The 16319-nt window shown below is 47.4% G+C and overlaps 1 protein-coding gene across 1 annotated transcript in view; it reads left to right on the top strand.

Annotated features, from left to right (window-relative positions):
• LOC117659899 (uncharacterized) overlaps positions 1 to 16319 on the top strand; it is a 47169-nt gene that overhangs the window by 24270 nt on the left and 6580 nt on the right. Inside the window, 7 exon segments of the mRNA XM_087885416.1 lie at positions 5282 to 5404; positions 5587 to 5683; positions 6687 to 6834; positions 10858 to 10943; positions 11513 to 12117; positions 12350 to 12464; positions 12578 to 12645. Of these exon segments, the coding sequence (XP_087741542.1) occupies positions 5282 to 5404; positions 5587 to 5683; positions 6687 to 6834; positions 10858 to 10943; positions 11513 to 12117; positions 12350 to 12464; positions 12578 to 12645 (1242 nt within the window).

Here is a 16319-nt window from a genome sequence, read left to right as displayed (position 1 = left end):
ATTTGGGTGTGGCTAGTCTACAGAAGAGAAGGATTAGGAGTGATAGGATAGCAGTATTCCAGTACTTGAGAGGCTGCCACAAAGAGAAAGGTGGTCAATTTATTTTCCAGAGCACGAGAGGGCAGGACAAGAAACAATGCCTGTGAACTAATCAAGGAGAGAAGCAGCCTCGAATTAAGGAGAATCTTCCTTACAGTGAAGACAATTAACCAGTGGAACAGCTTTCCTTCAGAGACATTGTGGTTGCTTCATCTCTGGACATTTTAAAGAAGAGACTGGATAGTCACTTGTCTGAAATAGATCCTGTAGGAATATCAATAGATCCTGAAATGGTATAGGATCTCCTGCTTGACCCGAAAATGCGGATAGGGGCGCCAACCACCAAAGACTCGTACTGGGCTTTGGACTTCAGGCACCAGGGCTCCCTCAATTCCTGGATGGACAGAAGGAGAAAGTTGTGTCTCTGGAGGGGTCTTTAAAAAGAAAAAGAAATATTCTTCCACTTCACTAGTGGATCCAGAAGTGAATTAAAAACTCTCTCCAGCAACTCCCATCTCATCCAATTGGAAACCCAAAATGTTATCAGTACATTTTTGTCTAAAATTAGGTGTAATTTTGGATTGGGCCATAAAAATGATTCATGCCATCTGATAGTCTGTTTATTTTCCTACTAAAAGTAATTATACTTGGCTTTTCAAATCCCTTGACCTGGTCTGATGATGGGGTTTTAAGGGTTTTAATGGGTTCATTTTAAAATTTTTAGATTTTAGTCTTTATTTTTATTGTGGTTTGTGTTTTATTGTTGTGAGCCGCCCTGAGTCCATTGTGAGATAGGGCGGCATATAAGCCGAATAAAATAAAAATAAATAAAATAAATAATTATACCCAGCTGTACATCTCCACCCCGGACCACCCCAACGATGAAGTGGTGTCCCGGTGCCTGGAGACCGTGCGGGTCTGGATGGGGAGGAACAGGCTCCGACTCAACCCCTCCAAGACTGAGTGGCTATGGCTGCCGGCGTCCCGATATAGTCAGCTGGTGCCATCACTGACTATTGGGGGTGACACATTGGCCCCCACGGAGAGGGCGCGTAACTTGGGTGTCCTCCTGGACGCACGGCTGTCTTTAGAAGAGCATATGACGGCCGTGGCCAGGGGGGCTTTCTATCAGGTTTGCCTGATACGCCAGTTGCGCCCCTTTCTGGATCGGGACTCCCTATGCACGGTCACTCAAGCCCTCGTTACTTCCCGCCTGGACTACTGCAACGCTCTCTACGTGGGGCTCCCCTTGAGCACTCGGAGGCTCCAACTGGTGCAGAATGCGGCTGCGCGGGTACTTATGGGGGCGACATGGCGCTCCCACGTGACACCTCTCCTGCGCGAGCTGCATTGGCTTCCAGTGGTCTTCCGGGTGCGCTTCAAGGTATTGGTTCTCATCTTCAAAGCGCTCCATGGCTTAGGGCCCGGTTATTTACGAGACCACCTTCTGCCTCCGATAACCTCCCACCGGCCAATACGCTCCCACAGAGAGGGCCTCCTCAGGGTGCCGTTTGTCAGGCAATGTTGGCTGGTGACCCCCCCCCCGGGGAAGAGCCTTCTCTGTGGGGGCACCCGCCCTCTGGAATGAGCTACCCCCAGGGATACGACTGATCCCGGACCCCCGTACCTTCCACCGGGCCCTGAAGACTTTTTTTATTTCAGCAAGCCGGGCTGGGTTAAAAAATTTTAATTGGAGAATTTTATGGGTAAGGGGTTTTAAATTGGGGAAGCCAAAGATTTAATTTCGTTTTAAAGTATTTTAATATTTGTATTGTGTGTTTTTAATTTTGGCTGTTCACCGCCCCGAGTCCTTCGGGAGAGGGGGCGGTATAAAAATTTTAAAAATAAATAAATAAAATAAATACGAGTTGAAGATGTTTTCAATAAAAATGCCAAATTAATTTTTTTTTATATATATTTTTATTTTTTTATTCATTTTATATTTTAAATTACTAACATTACAAACAACATATACAATATTTCACCCTGTGCTATACATAAGAAAGGAAGATTTGGTTCTTCGGATATATCCTCATGATCGCCAAAATCCACGTTCTCGGGGTACAGGTACTGAAGCATCCAATTTTCCCAGCGCATAGTCCAAAATGCCAAATTAAAACTCTTCAATTTCCACTGATTTAAATCTACTCCATCCATTTTCTTGCTAAAAGCTTCTTTCTCATTGCATTTCTTGTTCAAACAAATAATCATGATTTTCACTTTGCAAAGCCGCTGCCTTTTTTTTTTAGCTATTCCACAAAGATCTTTAATGTTCCAAGATACAAATGGGCTTATTATGAAAAAAACAACAACAACCCACACCGGAAATGATGTTCTTTGTCTGGGTGGCGACCAGATTAGATCCCGGCTTTAAATTACCAATAACAAATTGAATGTTCTTCAGCATTAAAGAATTAACAGTTATTAAAAACAATCCTTCAACAGTGAGAAACACTGTTAGCAAAGTACTCTGAGCTGGAGTGAACCTTTAAAAGGAACCTCTTGGGGGGCTCACCCAGATCCCTCCCCCTTTTAATCCACCCAAGAGTTGTGCCAGTTGGAGCATTTGGTGAAGGGGGAGATCAAGAGGGACCCACTCCAAGGCTGCTGTGATCCTGGGATCGGTCTGATCTCCTCAGTCCTAATTGCCCCACCTTCCCTTTCCCCAAGATCTCCCTCCCTCTGGATCCCTTCCTGCCTCCCTTCCCCCTTCATCCTGGGCAGAATCTGCCATCTGGGAAGGTGGCTTTCCGCTTGCAGGCATAGCCTGGTCTGGGGGGGATCTCCCTCCGAAACCCCCCAAATCAGCCCCCTCAGCAAGGATCTCGACATTTTGGGCAGCTTCTCCTTACTGACTCCCCCAAATGCGGTGCAATACAACATAAAAACACACAGAAATTAAAATCTCACCCAGGATGTTGCCACATTTGAAAATGTGAAGAAGGGAAGGAGGAGCCGTTTAGGACATGGGGGGAAAGGAGAGGGAGCACCCCAAATTTGTGACTTTATCTTCTTGATTCTCCCATTTTGACATTTCACGTAAGTTGTGCCAAAACGCTGTAGGCTCCCTCCTTTGCTGCCACCTCCATCCTAGCTCCATCTTCTCTGTTACTCTGAAACGTCTGAAGGGGGGAGGGGGAGGCTTCTCCTCTTGATCAACCCCCCAATTAGGTCAATTAAGCAAAATTCCAAAAGTCCCTGGAGATGACATGGGGGAATCGCTGGTCTTTTGCCCCCTTTTCCTCCCAGAAAGAGGCGGGGAATTCTCCCTCCCTCCTGTCCTGTCCAATAAACCTCCCACCACTGTGTGGGTCTGCCTGGGGGGCTGAAAGGGAGGGAGGAAGCCCACCCTGTGTTTTTCCAGCAGACCCTCTGAAAATATCTCCCCTCCCCAGATGGAGGCCTCCCTCCCCTGCCTCTGGATTGACCATCCCGGCTGCTTTGGGTCCGAAGCCAGAATTGTTTCGTGAAGAGGGTGGGGGGATCCCAATGAGGGGAAGAGGCAGGACCCCCTCCTCAATAAGTCCTGCCAGGTGGAGGGGACCCCTCGGAGACCTTCTCTGCTCCCCCTGGAGAGCCTCTTCCGTTGCTTTGAAAATGCTGGAGCTGGAGGGTCTCCTGGGGTCGGCCGGGGCCTCTTCCTCCAGCATTTGAGCCTGTTTGAGTCCCTCACAGCCAGGGGAGGCTCCTGCCCCATTTTGCACCCAATGCCTCTCTCCCTCCCTCCCTCCCTCCATCAGAGCCTCCCCCAGAGAGCAGGGAGGGTCTCCACACAAAGGGTCCAAAGAGGGAGAATTTTGGTCCTTTGAGCCTTGAGTGACATTTCTCCAACCCTCCATGGTTTGTTTCCTGGGCTCTCCAAGGTCTCCTCGGGAGTCAGGAACTTCCAAAACTTCAGCCACTTCCAGTGGGCCAGAGGACCAAGGGGCTGCCCCACCTGGAGGCTCAGCAATTGGGTGGAGGAGGAGAGTCCCTGAGCTGCCCTGATGAAGAATCGAGGCCTGTTGCCTGCTGGATCCTGGCCAGTTCCTCAGTTCTGCTTCGGAGGAGCCCAAAGCTTCAGGCTGGGGAAGCGAAGCCCAAGCGCCTCTGCAGCTGTTGGGGCTTGGAGAAAGAAACTATGTATGTGTATTTGTGTGTGTGTGTGTGTAGCTGGGGATGGCAGAGAAAACTCAGAGAAAATCGCAATATTTGGGGGGTTGGAAGCATGAAAGGGGCCCAGAGGTTCTGCCTGGGCCAGGTGAGGGATGGAGGCCCCACAGTGGCTGCCTGGATCTGGGGCTGACTCTGTGCAACTGGCTGTGTCCAGATATACAACTGTGGGGCAGATGCGGACTTCAGCTGCTGGGGGGGACCTGGCTCTGGGCTGCTGAGGCTGGTGCTGGGCCAGGGGGGAGTTTGACCCCTCCAGCCAGGAAAGGATCCAGGCCACCTCTGGACCCACAAAGCTCTTTAAACAGGATCTGGAATTCAGGGTCTGTCTAAGCCGCCTTTGCGTAACTCACAGGAACCTGAATCTCCCGCAAAGACTAGAAAAACGGTTTTCTATGGATGTAGTGAAAGAGGAGTAGAAGAAACAGAAGGTCTGTTTGGGGGATAATATGGGGGGTTGGGGGGGAAGAGAAGGCATCTATATGGTTGATGCTATAACCATATAGTTGAGAGTATAGGATTACTGTAGTTCACAGAATTTCTATTAAAATTCCAGGCTATTTTATAAATTATAAATGAATTGCTTGGATTGATATACCGTCCACCCATCCATCCTTTCACTCTTCTTAAAATAATATTGAAACCTTTTCCGAGGAAGAAAATCCACTCAGATCCTCTGACACATAGCCATGGATATGGATTTTTCTTCTTCTTCTTTTGGGAAAATATTTCCTTCAGCTCCCCTCCAGAAGAACGGAGCTAATCTCAGAGGATGGATTCTTAGGACGGAGTTTCAGGGCTGATGTCAAGAAAAATGAAGTCCAAGGCATCCATCTTCCTTTTCAAATCCATTTTATTAGGCACGCGTTAAACTGGAAAGGACTCGGTGTGATTCCAATTCTGAACCGGATCCGGAATTACACCCAATAAAAGCAAAAGTTTGAAACTTCCCCCCTGAATCACAACCTCCAATCAATCCTCAGTCCAACAGCCCAGGGACCCCAAGCTCCACCTTCAGCCAGCTGAGGCATCTTCTTTCAACGCTACCTAGACACAACGTTCCCCCTTCTCTTTTCACCCCCACGTACAGCAGTTAGAATTTGGGCAGCCTGAGATGGTTTTTGAAAGCAGCTCCTACAAGCCCAAGCTCATAGAGAAAAAAGAATACAAAGGCTACAAGAACATTTGGAAACGATATTTCTCTTCAAAGGAAGTGGGGCGAAGGAAGGGAGCGGAGACCACACAGAGACTCCCGCCTCTCTTGCCCTCGACCCCTTTCCCCACTTCTGGGGTCCCAAACCCATCTCCCCCCTCCAGGAGCACTGACTCCCAGACCCTCCCCTCCCCACGACGAGCCCCCTCCTTCCCCCCTTCGCTTCCGGGGATCCCGGCCAGCGCCCCACCAGCAGCATCAGGGGGAGCCCAGCAGAGCCCATGGATGCTGCCCCACAAAAAGGAGAGGAGAAGGACGCGGAGGCTCCCAGCCCCAGAGGTGGGTGTGGATGGGAGGGGGGTCTGTTTTCCTCGGACTTCGGAATTGGGAGTGGCCAGAAAAGCTGAAGGACCAATGAGATGTCTCCCTTCTGACGCGTCATCGGTCTCCGGGCAGAGTCGTCCTCGCCTTCACCCGATGGAGAGTTCCTTGCAGAGAGAAGCGGAGAAAGTGGGAGGGGGGCCGTTCAGTCTTGGGGGGCCGTAGCTCAAGGGGGGGTTCACGCCAGCCCTGGAGGGGAGTACGGACTTCCTTTTACCTGCCCCCCCGATCCTACCTGGAGGGGCTCTGCTGGGGATGAATAAAGGGGAATCCCTCCCCCCATCCACTGTATTGAACCCCGTGGGAGGAAAAGCTCTCCTAGCCTCGCTCTGAAGTGAAGGAGTAGAAACTATGACAGAAGGAAAAAAGAAATAAGATAAAAATGCCCCCCCCTCCGCCACCGCTTGCACAGATGACCTGGAGCAGCCCCCCATTCCTGCGCAGCCTCCAAAGGGCCCTGCTGCTGCTCAAGGAGCCTCTTTCCTCCCCTTTTCCCAGCTGAGCGGAGGGCAAAAAACGGCCCCCTCGGAGACCGGCGCCAGGATGGATTCACCCTCTCTCAGCTGCAGCCCTTTGGCCTCCCAGCCCCTCCCTGACTCTGGGGCTGCCCCCTCCGCCCCTGGGGGGTTCGTTCCCTTCTCCTCCTTAGTCAGCCCCCCCAGTCCCCGTGTCAGGGCCCCTCCCCCTCCCACGAGTTAGCTAGAAACAGCCCGGAAGCCCCTTTCAGAGAAGGACCAGGCCCCCCCCGGGGCAGTTTGGGAACCTAAGCGGACGTCTAGTCCACCCCTCCATGCACCCAGAGGGAAGTCTGGCTGAGGATCGTGAAGAGAGCAAAGAAAGTGGAGGGTCCCTTCTGGGCCTGCCCTGAACCCCCCCTTGAGCTGCAGCCCCCCAAGACTGAAGGGATCCCCCTCCCACTTTCAGTTTCGCTCTCTGCGCCGAAGTCTCCCTCCTCCTTCAGGTGACGTCACAAAGGACTCTGCCTGGAGACCGATGACGCTCGAGCAGGGAGAATTCCCATTGGTGCTTCAGCTCCTTCTGGCCCCTCCCAACTCAAAGGTCCGAGAAAAAGACACAAAGGCACCTTCGTTCCACGCGGAGATTCTGCCGTAGGAAGAGCCGCTGCGCTGGGTGTCAAGGGGGGAGCGAGGTAGCGAGGACAGGCAGACACCCCCCAATACGAAGGGACCCTCGGAAACCCCTCAGCTAAACCAGGGAGAGGCGCCGCTTCGCTTCGGGGCAGAAAAAGGCGACTCTTCTCCTTGAAACCCGCGTTTCTCTTGCTCGGAAGGTCCCTCCACCCCCCCCCCCCGTTCCTTTCCTTTCCTTTCCTTTCCTTCTGTGGGTCAGGATCCCCCTTTTCCTTTCAAGGATTAAAGTTTGGCCGTTTCTCCTCCGCCTCCCGCTCCTTTCCCCGGAGACCTTCCACAGGGGCTGGACTAGATGGCCTCCAAGGTCCCTTCCAGCGCTCTTCTCTTCTGACTGCAGGCCGTTGTTGGTTCCGCCCGTCAATCAACCTCCTTTCTTAAGCAGCCTCCATTTTCTTCCCTTCCTGGAACTGGACCTGATTTTTCTTCCGACACTCTCAGGGGATAAAAGAGAAACCCCCGACTGGAAGGGGCAACCGAAGAGGTTTAACGTGGAGGAAATAGGCAGCTGCTGTCCAAAGGAAGAGGGAGACACGGACACAAAGTTTTACTTTTCCTTCCCTATAAACGTATTTAAGATTCGCAGCAGAGAAGACAGCCAGGAAGATCCTGAGGTAAATCTCAAACGGCGCCCAGAAGGAAAAGGCGGGAAAACAGGGAAACGCCTCCTTTCCACCCGCAGCGACCAATCAGAGCGCAGATCCCCTCAGGCGGGAGCCCTCCCTCCCTCAGCCATGCCAACAGGGTCTTCAGGACCTTTCTGCCCTTTCCTTCTTCAGCCGTTAAATTGGGCATTTTCACATTTAAAGTGTTCAAAGGAAAGAGAGATAAAATGACTTTGCTTTTGTATATTAGATTGAATTGTCAGGCTGGAATGGCTTTTTTTAAAAAACCTTGCACTGTGCTAAAAAAGAAGTCAATGTCTTTTTTCCCCTTTTTTCTCTTGTACCTCAGACTCTCTTTTCCTGTCTTTCTCCTTTTCCTGATTTCCTATTTCTATTTTTCTTTGTGCTTTGTATAATAAATAAGATCTGGAGACTCTAGAAAGAGTGCAGAGAAGAGCAACAAAGATGGAGGCAAAAACATAAAAAAAAAAGTTGTTGGAACTGGGTATTTTCTAGTCTGATGAAAAGAAGGAGGAGAGGAGACATGATGGTATCTTCCCATATCTCAGGGGCTGCCAGAAAGAATATTGCTTTTTTCTTTTCTATTCCATTCCATTCTTCTCTTCTCTTCTGTATTCCATTCTTCTCTTTTCTATTCTATTCCATTCCATTCCTCTCTTTTCTTTTCTATTCTATTCCATTCTTCTCTTTTCTATTCTTCTCTTTTCTATTGTATTCCATTACATTCTTCCCTATTCCATTCTTCTCTTTTCTATTCCATTCTTCCCTATTCCATTCTTTTCCATTTCATTCTTCTCTTCTTTCCTATTCCATTCCATTCTATTCTCTTTTCTATTGTATTCCATTCTTCTCTATTGTATTCCATTCTTCTCTATTCCATTCTATTGTATTCCATTCCATTCCATTCTTCTCTTCCATTCTTTCCTATTCCATTCCATTCTTCTTTTCTATTCTATTCTATTCCATTCTTCTCTCTTCTTTTCTCTTCTTCTTTATTCTATTCTATTCCATTCTTCTCTTTTCTATTGTATTCCATTCCATTCCATTCTTCTCTATTCTATTCCATTTTTCTCTATTCCATTCTTTTTTCTATTGTATTCCGTTCCATTCTTCTCTATTCCATTCTATTCTATTCCATTCTTCTCTTTTCTATTCTATTCCATTCCATTCTTCTCTTTTCTTTTCTATTCTATTCCATTCTTCTCTTCTTTTCTTTATTATTATTATTTATTTATTTTGTTGCATTTCTATGCCGCCCAACTCCCAAGGGACTCTGGGTGGCTTACAACAAAGAATAAGACAATCCGAACAATCCCATAAAAAAATTAAAAGAAAAACATTACAACATTAATGTTTAAAAAATGGGTTTTTAATTAGTTACGGGCCATATTGTTTAATATAAATTTTAAATTTTCTATTTGTGTGTTCTTATTCTGGCTGTACACCGCCCTGAGTCCTTCGGGAGAAGGGCAGTATATAAATTAAAATAAATAAATAAATAAATTAAAACTTTAAAAATGTTAAAACACATGCACTCCAATTTGTGGCCGGGTCTCTCAAGATCCTTATAACAAGATCAACGGCCCCAGGCCTGCCGGAAGAGCCAGGTCTTCACCGCTTTGCGGAAGGCCAATAGGGTGGGGGCGCTCCGGAACTCAGGAGGTAATTGGTTCCAGAGAGCCGGGTCAGCCACAGAGAAGGCCCTCCCCCACGGGCCTGCCAGCCAACATTGTTTAGCTGACGGGACCCGGAGGAGACCAACTCTGTGGGATCTTACCGGTCGCTGGGAGCTATGTGGTAGAAGGCGATCTCGAAGATAGCCTGGCCTTGAGCCATATAGGACTTTAAAGGTAATGACCAACACCTAGAATTGCACCCGGAGACCAATAGGGAGCCAGTACAGATCGTGGAGAATTGATGTAATGTGGATGAATCTAGGCGCACCCACTATAACTCACGCGGCTGCATTCTGGACCAACTGTAGCCTCCGAACACTTTTCAAGGGTAGCCCATGTAGAGCGCGTTGCAATAATCCAACCGTGAAGTGACAAGGGCATGAGTGACTGTGAGGAGAGTCTCCTGATCCAAGTAGGGTCACAATTGGTGCACCAGACGAACCTGTGCAAAGGTCCCCCTAGCTACAGCTGTCAGATGTTGTTCCAGTTTCAGCTGTGAGTCTAGAAGGACACCCAAATTGCGAGCCCGTTCTGAGGGGTGCACTTTCTCACCCCCTAGAACCAAGGATGTACAATCAACATAGTCTTTAGGGGGCAATACCCAGAGCCATTCGGTCTTGTCTGGGTTAAGTCTGAGCCTCTTGACTCCCATCCAGATCCTCACAGCCTCCGGGCACCAGCACATCACATCTACTGCCTCACTGAACTGACGAGGGGTGGAGATATACAGCTGGGTATCATCAGCATATTACTGACACCCCGTGTCGTCGGATGATTTCACCCAGTGGTTTCATGTAGATGTTAAATAGGAGGGAAGAGAGGACCGAGCCCTGAGGCACCCCTATTCTATTCCATTCTATTTATTATTTTTATTATTTTTTATTTGTTCAACTTCTATGCCGCCTTTCTCCGAACACTCAAAACGGCTTACAATGCATTATGAGCCGAGGTGGCGCAGTGGTTAGAGTGCAGTACTGCAGCTACTTCAGCTGACTGCTAGTTCAGCAGATCAACAGATCAAATCTCACCAGCTCAAGATTGACTCAGCCTTCCATCCTTTCGAGTAGGTAAAATGAGGACCCGGATTGAGGGGGCAATAAGCTGACTTTGTATATATATATAAAAAAGAACACCGCTTGGGGGGGCCGTAAACCCAACTAAGCAGGTATATACAAAAGTATGAAGGCTATTGCTTAACGCATTGTAAGCTGCCTGAGTCTCCGGAGAAGGGTGGCATATAAATCGAACCAATAAATAAATACAATAAATAAATGAATTTAAAAACCATATATAAAAACATAAAAAACCATATATAAAAATATAAAAGTTAAAACATTCTCTTTTCTATTCTATTCTATTCTATTCCATTCCATTCTTCTCTTTTCTATTCTATTTTATTCCATTCTTCTCTTTTCTATTCCATTCTTCTCTATTCTATTCCATTCTATTCCATTCCATTCTTCCTTATTCTATTCCATTCCATTCCATCCTTTTTTCTATTCTATTCCATTCTTCTCTATTCTATTCCATTCCATTCCATTCCATTCCATTCTTCTCTTCTCTTTTCTATTTTATTTCATTATTCTCTCTTCTCTTCTCTTCTCTTCTCTTCTCTTCTCTTCTCTTCTCTTTTCTTCTATTCTCTTCTCTTCTCTTCTCTTCTCTTCTCTTCTGTAAATAAGAAGCAGGCCGAATGAAAGAGATGGAGGTGGAGTTGCACTATACAGAAGAAATAACCAAACCACTCTGGAAACGCAACAGAAGAAAGGTGAAAACTTCCTTCAATGCATTTGGGTTGATATAAAAGGGGGGAAAGAAGCACAGATGTTGAAGCCTTTGTCTGACAGGGAGCCATTGGGAGGGACCTTTCCTCCTACTCCCAAGCCCATCCTCCCCGCCCTCTCCCTTCCCCCTCCCATGCGCTCTTCTTTCGACAATCCTGGCACTTTACCCCATATCCACCAGAGGGCAGAGACATTCTGCCAAGAGAATGTCATGGTTGCCTTTGTACAGGAGGCTGTGAAGGAAATAACATCACAAAAGCTTGCCTTTCTAGGACTTTTCATTCGCTCTCCTTAACCCCTGGGGCCCCGGAGAATGCGGAGAGGTGCGGGAGAGTCTGGCGGGGGGACATCCAGAGGTTCCCCAGGTGAGGGGGGAGCTCTTCCCAGGTCCCATGCTCCCCAGCTGCCTTCTCCCTGCAGGGGGAAGAGGAAGAAGCGGGATGCCGGGAAGGCGGGGGACAGGGGAGGGGGCTCTGGGTAGGTTGGGGGAAGGTCGCTCAGTGGCTGAATTCCACTTTCTAATTCTTGGTGTTTCTTTTTCTTCCCATCTCAGATACAGAAACTGGAAGCCATTTGTGGTCTTTGCAAGGCAAACTTTCCTCTTGGGGGAAGAAGAAAAAGGGTGGAATCCCTTGCAGGGATCAGTCCTGCAGCCCCAGAAATGGTCCCGTGAAGGAAAAGGCATCTGGAGACCCACCAGAGTCCTTGGAGCCATTTGCAGTTGCTCTGCAGGACAGAGAAAGGATGGAGACACAACCTTTTGGAAAGGAGGGAGCCGGAAAAGGCCCTTCAGCTGCTCAGCCTGGGAAGGGGGCGAAGCTCTGGACAAGAACCGGGCAGAAGATCCTGGAGGAGGAAACCATCCTCCCTTCACAAGTTCAGACCTGGACCTCCATCCAATACCGGGAGGCTGAGGGTCCACGAGGACTTTGCAGCCGACTCCATGGTTTTTGCAGGCGATGGCTGAGACCAGAGAAGAACACCAAAGCCCAGATGCTGGACCAGGTGGTTTTGGAGCATCTCCTGTTCCTTCTGCCCCCAGAGATGGAAGGCTGGGTGCGGGAGTGTGGAGCAGAGACCAGCTCCCAGGCGGTGGCCCTGGCGGAAGGCCTCCTCCTGAGCCAGGCGGAGGAGCAGAAGGAGCAGGTCCAGTTGCAGGTGAGAGACTTTAGGGAGCTCAGAAGGGAATAGAGAATCTGTTTGAATACTTCACCCTCCTTTCCAAACTTCTCTGGCATTCATCACATGTGGCAATTGTTCCATTGTTTTCTCACTCAACCTGACAGATGGATATTGGGGGCTTTGAAGTGGCATTCTGAATATAGGAATCCACTTTACGTCGTGTGAGGTACATTAATTCTGCTTCATTTTTCCTTCCTCCTACTGGAAGTGCTGCACTGTGGAGATCAGAGATCCTGAGGGAAAGAAGAACCCATCAAATCCCCCTCAGGAGCTATTTTTCAGGAGGATCCCTTGGGAAGATCCAAGTCAGGACATCTCAGGAGGTAATGGAAGATCCTCTGATTTCCTATCTGTCTTAACTTCGCTATCTCTTCTTTTCTATAGAATATCTCCTATTTTGTTAATGATGCATTTTGAAATTATTTATTCCTTACAGAGAAACAAAGAATGAAGCTTTCTGGTTTTTATGACAGAGATGAACCAGTAGTTGAACCTCCAAATCAAGTAAGAAAGGAAAAAGTTATTAGATTTCTATTCTCCCTTCAGGAAGTGAAGTGGGTGTGCAGAGGGCTCCCTCGTTCTATTTCCCCCTCTTGTTTGGCCTGGATTATTTTTGTGTTCTTCTACAACATGGAGAGCAGAATAACAGGTTCAAGTTCCTGTCAGCCAGCATAGCTTCCTCTGGTTATCTTGTTCTGTTAAGTACTCCACCAACTTTGAGTTCACAAGAAGCAATTTTTAAAAAGTCCTTCAAGAAATAGGAATCAACGTATCACAGTGGCAGGACCTGCTAGAGACCCATTTTTTGGGGTAATTTTTTGACTCGGAATTGTGCAAGGCTAATGAAAAATAAATAAATAGTCACATTGCCACATTACCATTTTTAAAAAGCCTCATTTATAACCTCTGGTTTTCTCTTCTTTCTTTTCTTGCTTTCAGCCAATGGCTCAGACTACTAGATCAATCAAAGATAGACAGAGCGATAGGTCAGTTGATCCAGAAGTAGGATTACTTTGCTGAAAGGCACTGAAGGTTTTGCAGAATCAATCAACTTGATTGATTGATTCCCCAATTATTTTTTCAGTGAAAGCAATTTTCAGTTGATTTCATTTTGTTAGATGGGGCCCAATCTGTCGATCCTTCTATAGCTGGAGTTTATCTTCTGGAGTGTTGGTATTCCTGTCAATTTGGTCTTGTCTGCAAATTTGATGAGCTCCCCTTCTAATGAGGTATTAGAGAAAGCCAAAATGCCAAATTCATGGATGGAGGCATATATAACATTATTCCCCAAAGAAAGTACTGAATTTATTCAAAATTATAGGCCAATCTTGCTGTTAAATATCGACTACAAAATCCTGGCAATAACAGCAGAAAGATTAAAAAAGATATTAAACAAAATTATTCATTCGGATCAAAATGGGTTTCTACCAATCGATAAATTAAAAACAATACAAGGATTATTATGAACATTTTAGAATATTATGAGGCCCACCCAGAAAAACAATTGGCAGTAATAATGGTGGATGCACAAAAGGCATTCGACAACTAGAATTGACAGTTTTTAATTAATCGGGATGAAATTTGGCAAAAAATTTATAGAAATGATTAAGGCAATTTACTCAAAGCAGACAGCAAAAATTATGGTCAATGGAGATCTTACAGAAAAAGTCAACATAAATAAAGGGGTCAGACAATGCTGTCCATTATCTCCCCTTTTATGCATCCTTTCATTAGAAATACTGGCGCAGGCAAGGAGAAATTTAAAAGAGAAGAATACAAAACACAGGCTTTTGTGGATGAAGAATAGAGAAATTTAGGACAGTAAGCAGGCCTGAAAATAAATAAAAACAAAACAAGGATAATTACTAAGAACCTCACACAAGGCCAAGATAAGAAATTAGAGGAGAAACTAGGAATTCAAATTGTCAAAAAGGCAAAGTACCCGGGCATTTGGTTAATGGCAAGAACATCCTCAATAAAGGAAGACAATTACTTAAAATTATTACAACAAATTCAAAAAGATTTAAAAAATTGGGCAAAATTACAAATTTCTTTGATTGGGAGAATCACAATAAAGATGAATATCCTACCCAAAATTTTATATTATATATATATCGCAATCTGGGAGTCCTCCTGGATATGCAGCTGTCCTTGGAGGAACATCTGACGGCTGTAACCAGGGGGACCTTTTGTCAGGTTCGCCTGATTCGCCAGTTGCGGCCCTTTCTTGATCGGGATTCCCTGTGCACAGTCACTCACGCCCTCGTCACCTCTCGCCTTGACTATTGCAACGCTCTCTACATGGGGCTCCCCTTGAGGAGCACCCGGAGGCTCCAGCTGGTCCAGAACGCAGCAGCGCGGGTAGTGACGGGAGCAGCATGGCGCTCCCATGTAACACCGCTCCTGCGCGAGCTGCACTGGCTCCCAGTTGTCTTCCGGGTGCGCTTCAAGGTGTTGGTTATCACCTTTAAAGCGCTCCATGGCATAGGGCCTAGCTATCTTCGAGACCGCCTGCTGCTACCAACGACCTCCCATCGACCCGTGCGCTCCCACAGAGAGGGCCTCCTCGGGGTGCCATCAGCCAGACAATGTAGGCTGGTGACCCCCAGGGGGAGAGCCTTCTCTGTGGGGGCACCTACCCTCTGGAATCAGCTCCCCCCAGAGATAAGGAGAATCCAAGACCTCAGTGCCTTCCGTCGCGCCCTTAAAACCCATTTATTTAAACAAGCCGGGCTGGCTTAAGATGAAATTTTTAACTGTTTTTAAATGTTTTAAACGTTTTTAATTGGTAAATGAGTTTTAATTGGGCCAAATTTATATATCTTTTAATTGTTTTTAATATTTGTTCTGCATGTTTTTTAATCTGGCTGTACACCGCCCTGAGTCCTCAGGGAGAAGGGCGGTATAGAAATCCAATATAAAATAAAATAAATAAAAATAAATATTAGGGGTGGGAGGCACTGTGTTGTGGTGGTTCTCCTCCTTTCTCTCTGACCGGTCGCAGTATGTGTTGACAGGGGGGCAGAGGTCGACCCCGAGGCCCCTCTTATGTGGGGTGCCACAAGGGTCGGTCCTCTCGCCCCTCCTGTTCAACATTTATGTGAAGCCGCTGGGCGAGATCATCCGTGATTTCGGGGTGAAATACCACCTGTACGCTGATGACACCCAGCTGTACATCTCCACCCCGGATCACCCCAACGATGCCCTTGAAGTGATGTCCCAGTGCCTGGAGGACGTGCGGATCTGGATGGGGAGGAATAGGCTCAGGCTCAACCTGTCCAAGACCGAGTGGCTGTGGTTTCCAATGTCCCGATATAGTCAGTTGGCGCCATCACTGACTATTGGGGGCGAATCGCTGGCCCCCACGGAGAGGGCTCGCAACTTGGGCGTCCTCCTGGATTCATGGCTGTCTTTAGAAGAGCATTTGACGGCCGTGACCGGGAGGATTTTTCATCAGGTTCACCTGATTCGCCAGTTGCGCCCAGGGCCGGATTTAGATGAAAAGAGGCCCTAGGCTATTCCACTTATGAGGCCCTTTCACCAGTGGTGGGATTCAATTTTTTTAACAACAGGTTCTGTGGGCGTGGCTTAGTTGGGGGTGTGGCTTGGCAATCATGTGACTGGGTGGGCGTGGCTAGCTCATCATGTGACCAGGTGGGCGTGGCTATGTGCATAAACTTTTTTCAGAGGGCTGAAAAAAGTCATTTCTGACTGGGCCTCGCACTTTTGACCGGTCCTCACACTTATGACCATCCTCACATTTATGCCCGTGCAGCTTTCTTAACAACCATGTCACTCATTTCACAACTGCTTCTCTTCACCATGGTGACAAGATAGGGCAAAAACGTAAAATGTGAGGACAGTCGTAAGTTCGAGGACTGGTCAAAAGTGCGAGGACCAGTCAAAAATAACTTTTTCAGCCCTCTGAGTAGTCCATATGCACAAAAGGACTACCCAGAGGGCAGAAAAAAGTCATTTCTGACTGGGCCTCGCACTTTTGACCGGTCCTCACACTTATGACCATCCTCACATTTATGCCCATGCAGCTTTCTTAACAACCATGTCACTCATTTCACAACTGCTTCTCTTCACCATGGTGACAAGATAGGGGAAAAACGTAAAATGTGAGGACAGTCGTAAGTTCGAGGCCTGGTCAAAAGTGCGAGGACCAGTCAGAA

Source organism: Pantherophis guttatus, chromosome 2, assembly GCF_059756535.1.
Source record: "Pantherophis guttatus breed Tessera chromosome 2, ASM5975653v1, whole genome shotgun sequence".
Classification (NCBI taxonomy): Eukaryota; Metazoa; Chordata; class Lepidosauria; order Squamata; family Colubridae; genus Pantherophis; species Pantherophis guttatus.
This window is presented reverse-complemented; position numbering and strand designations above follow the sequence as displayed.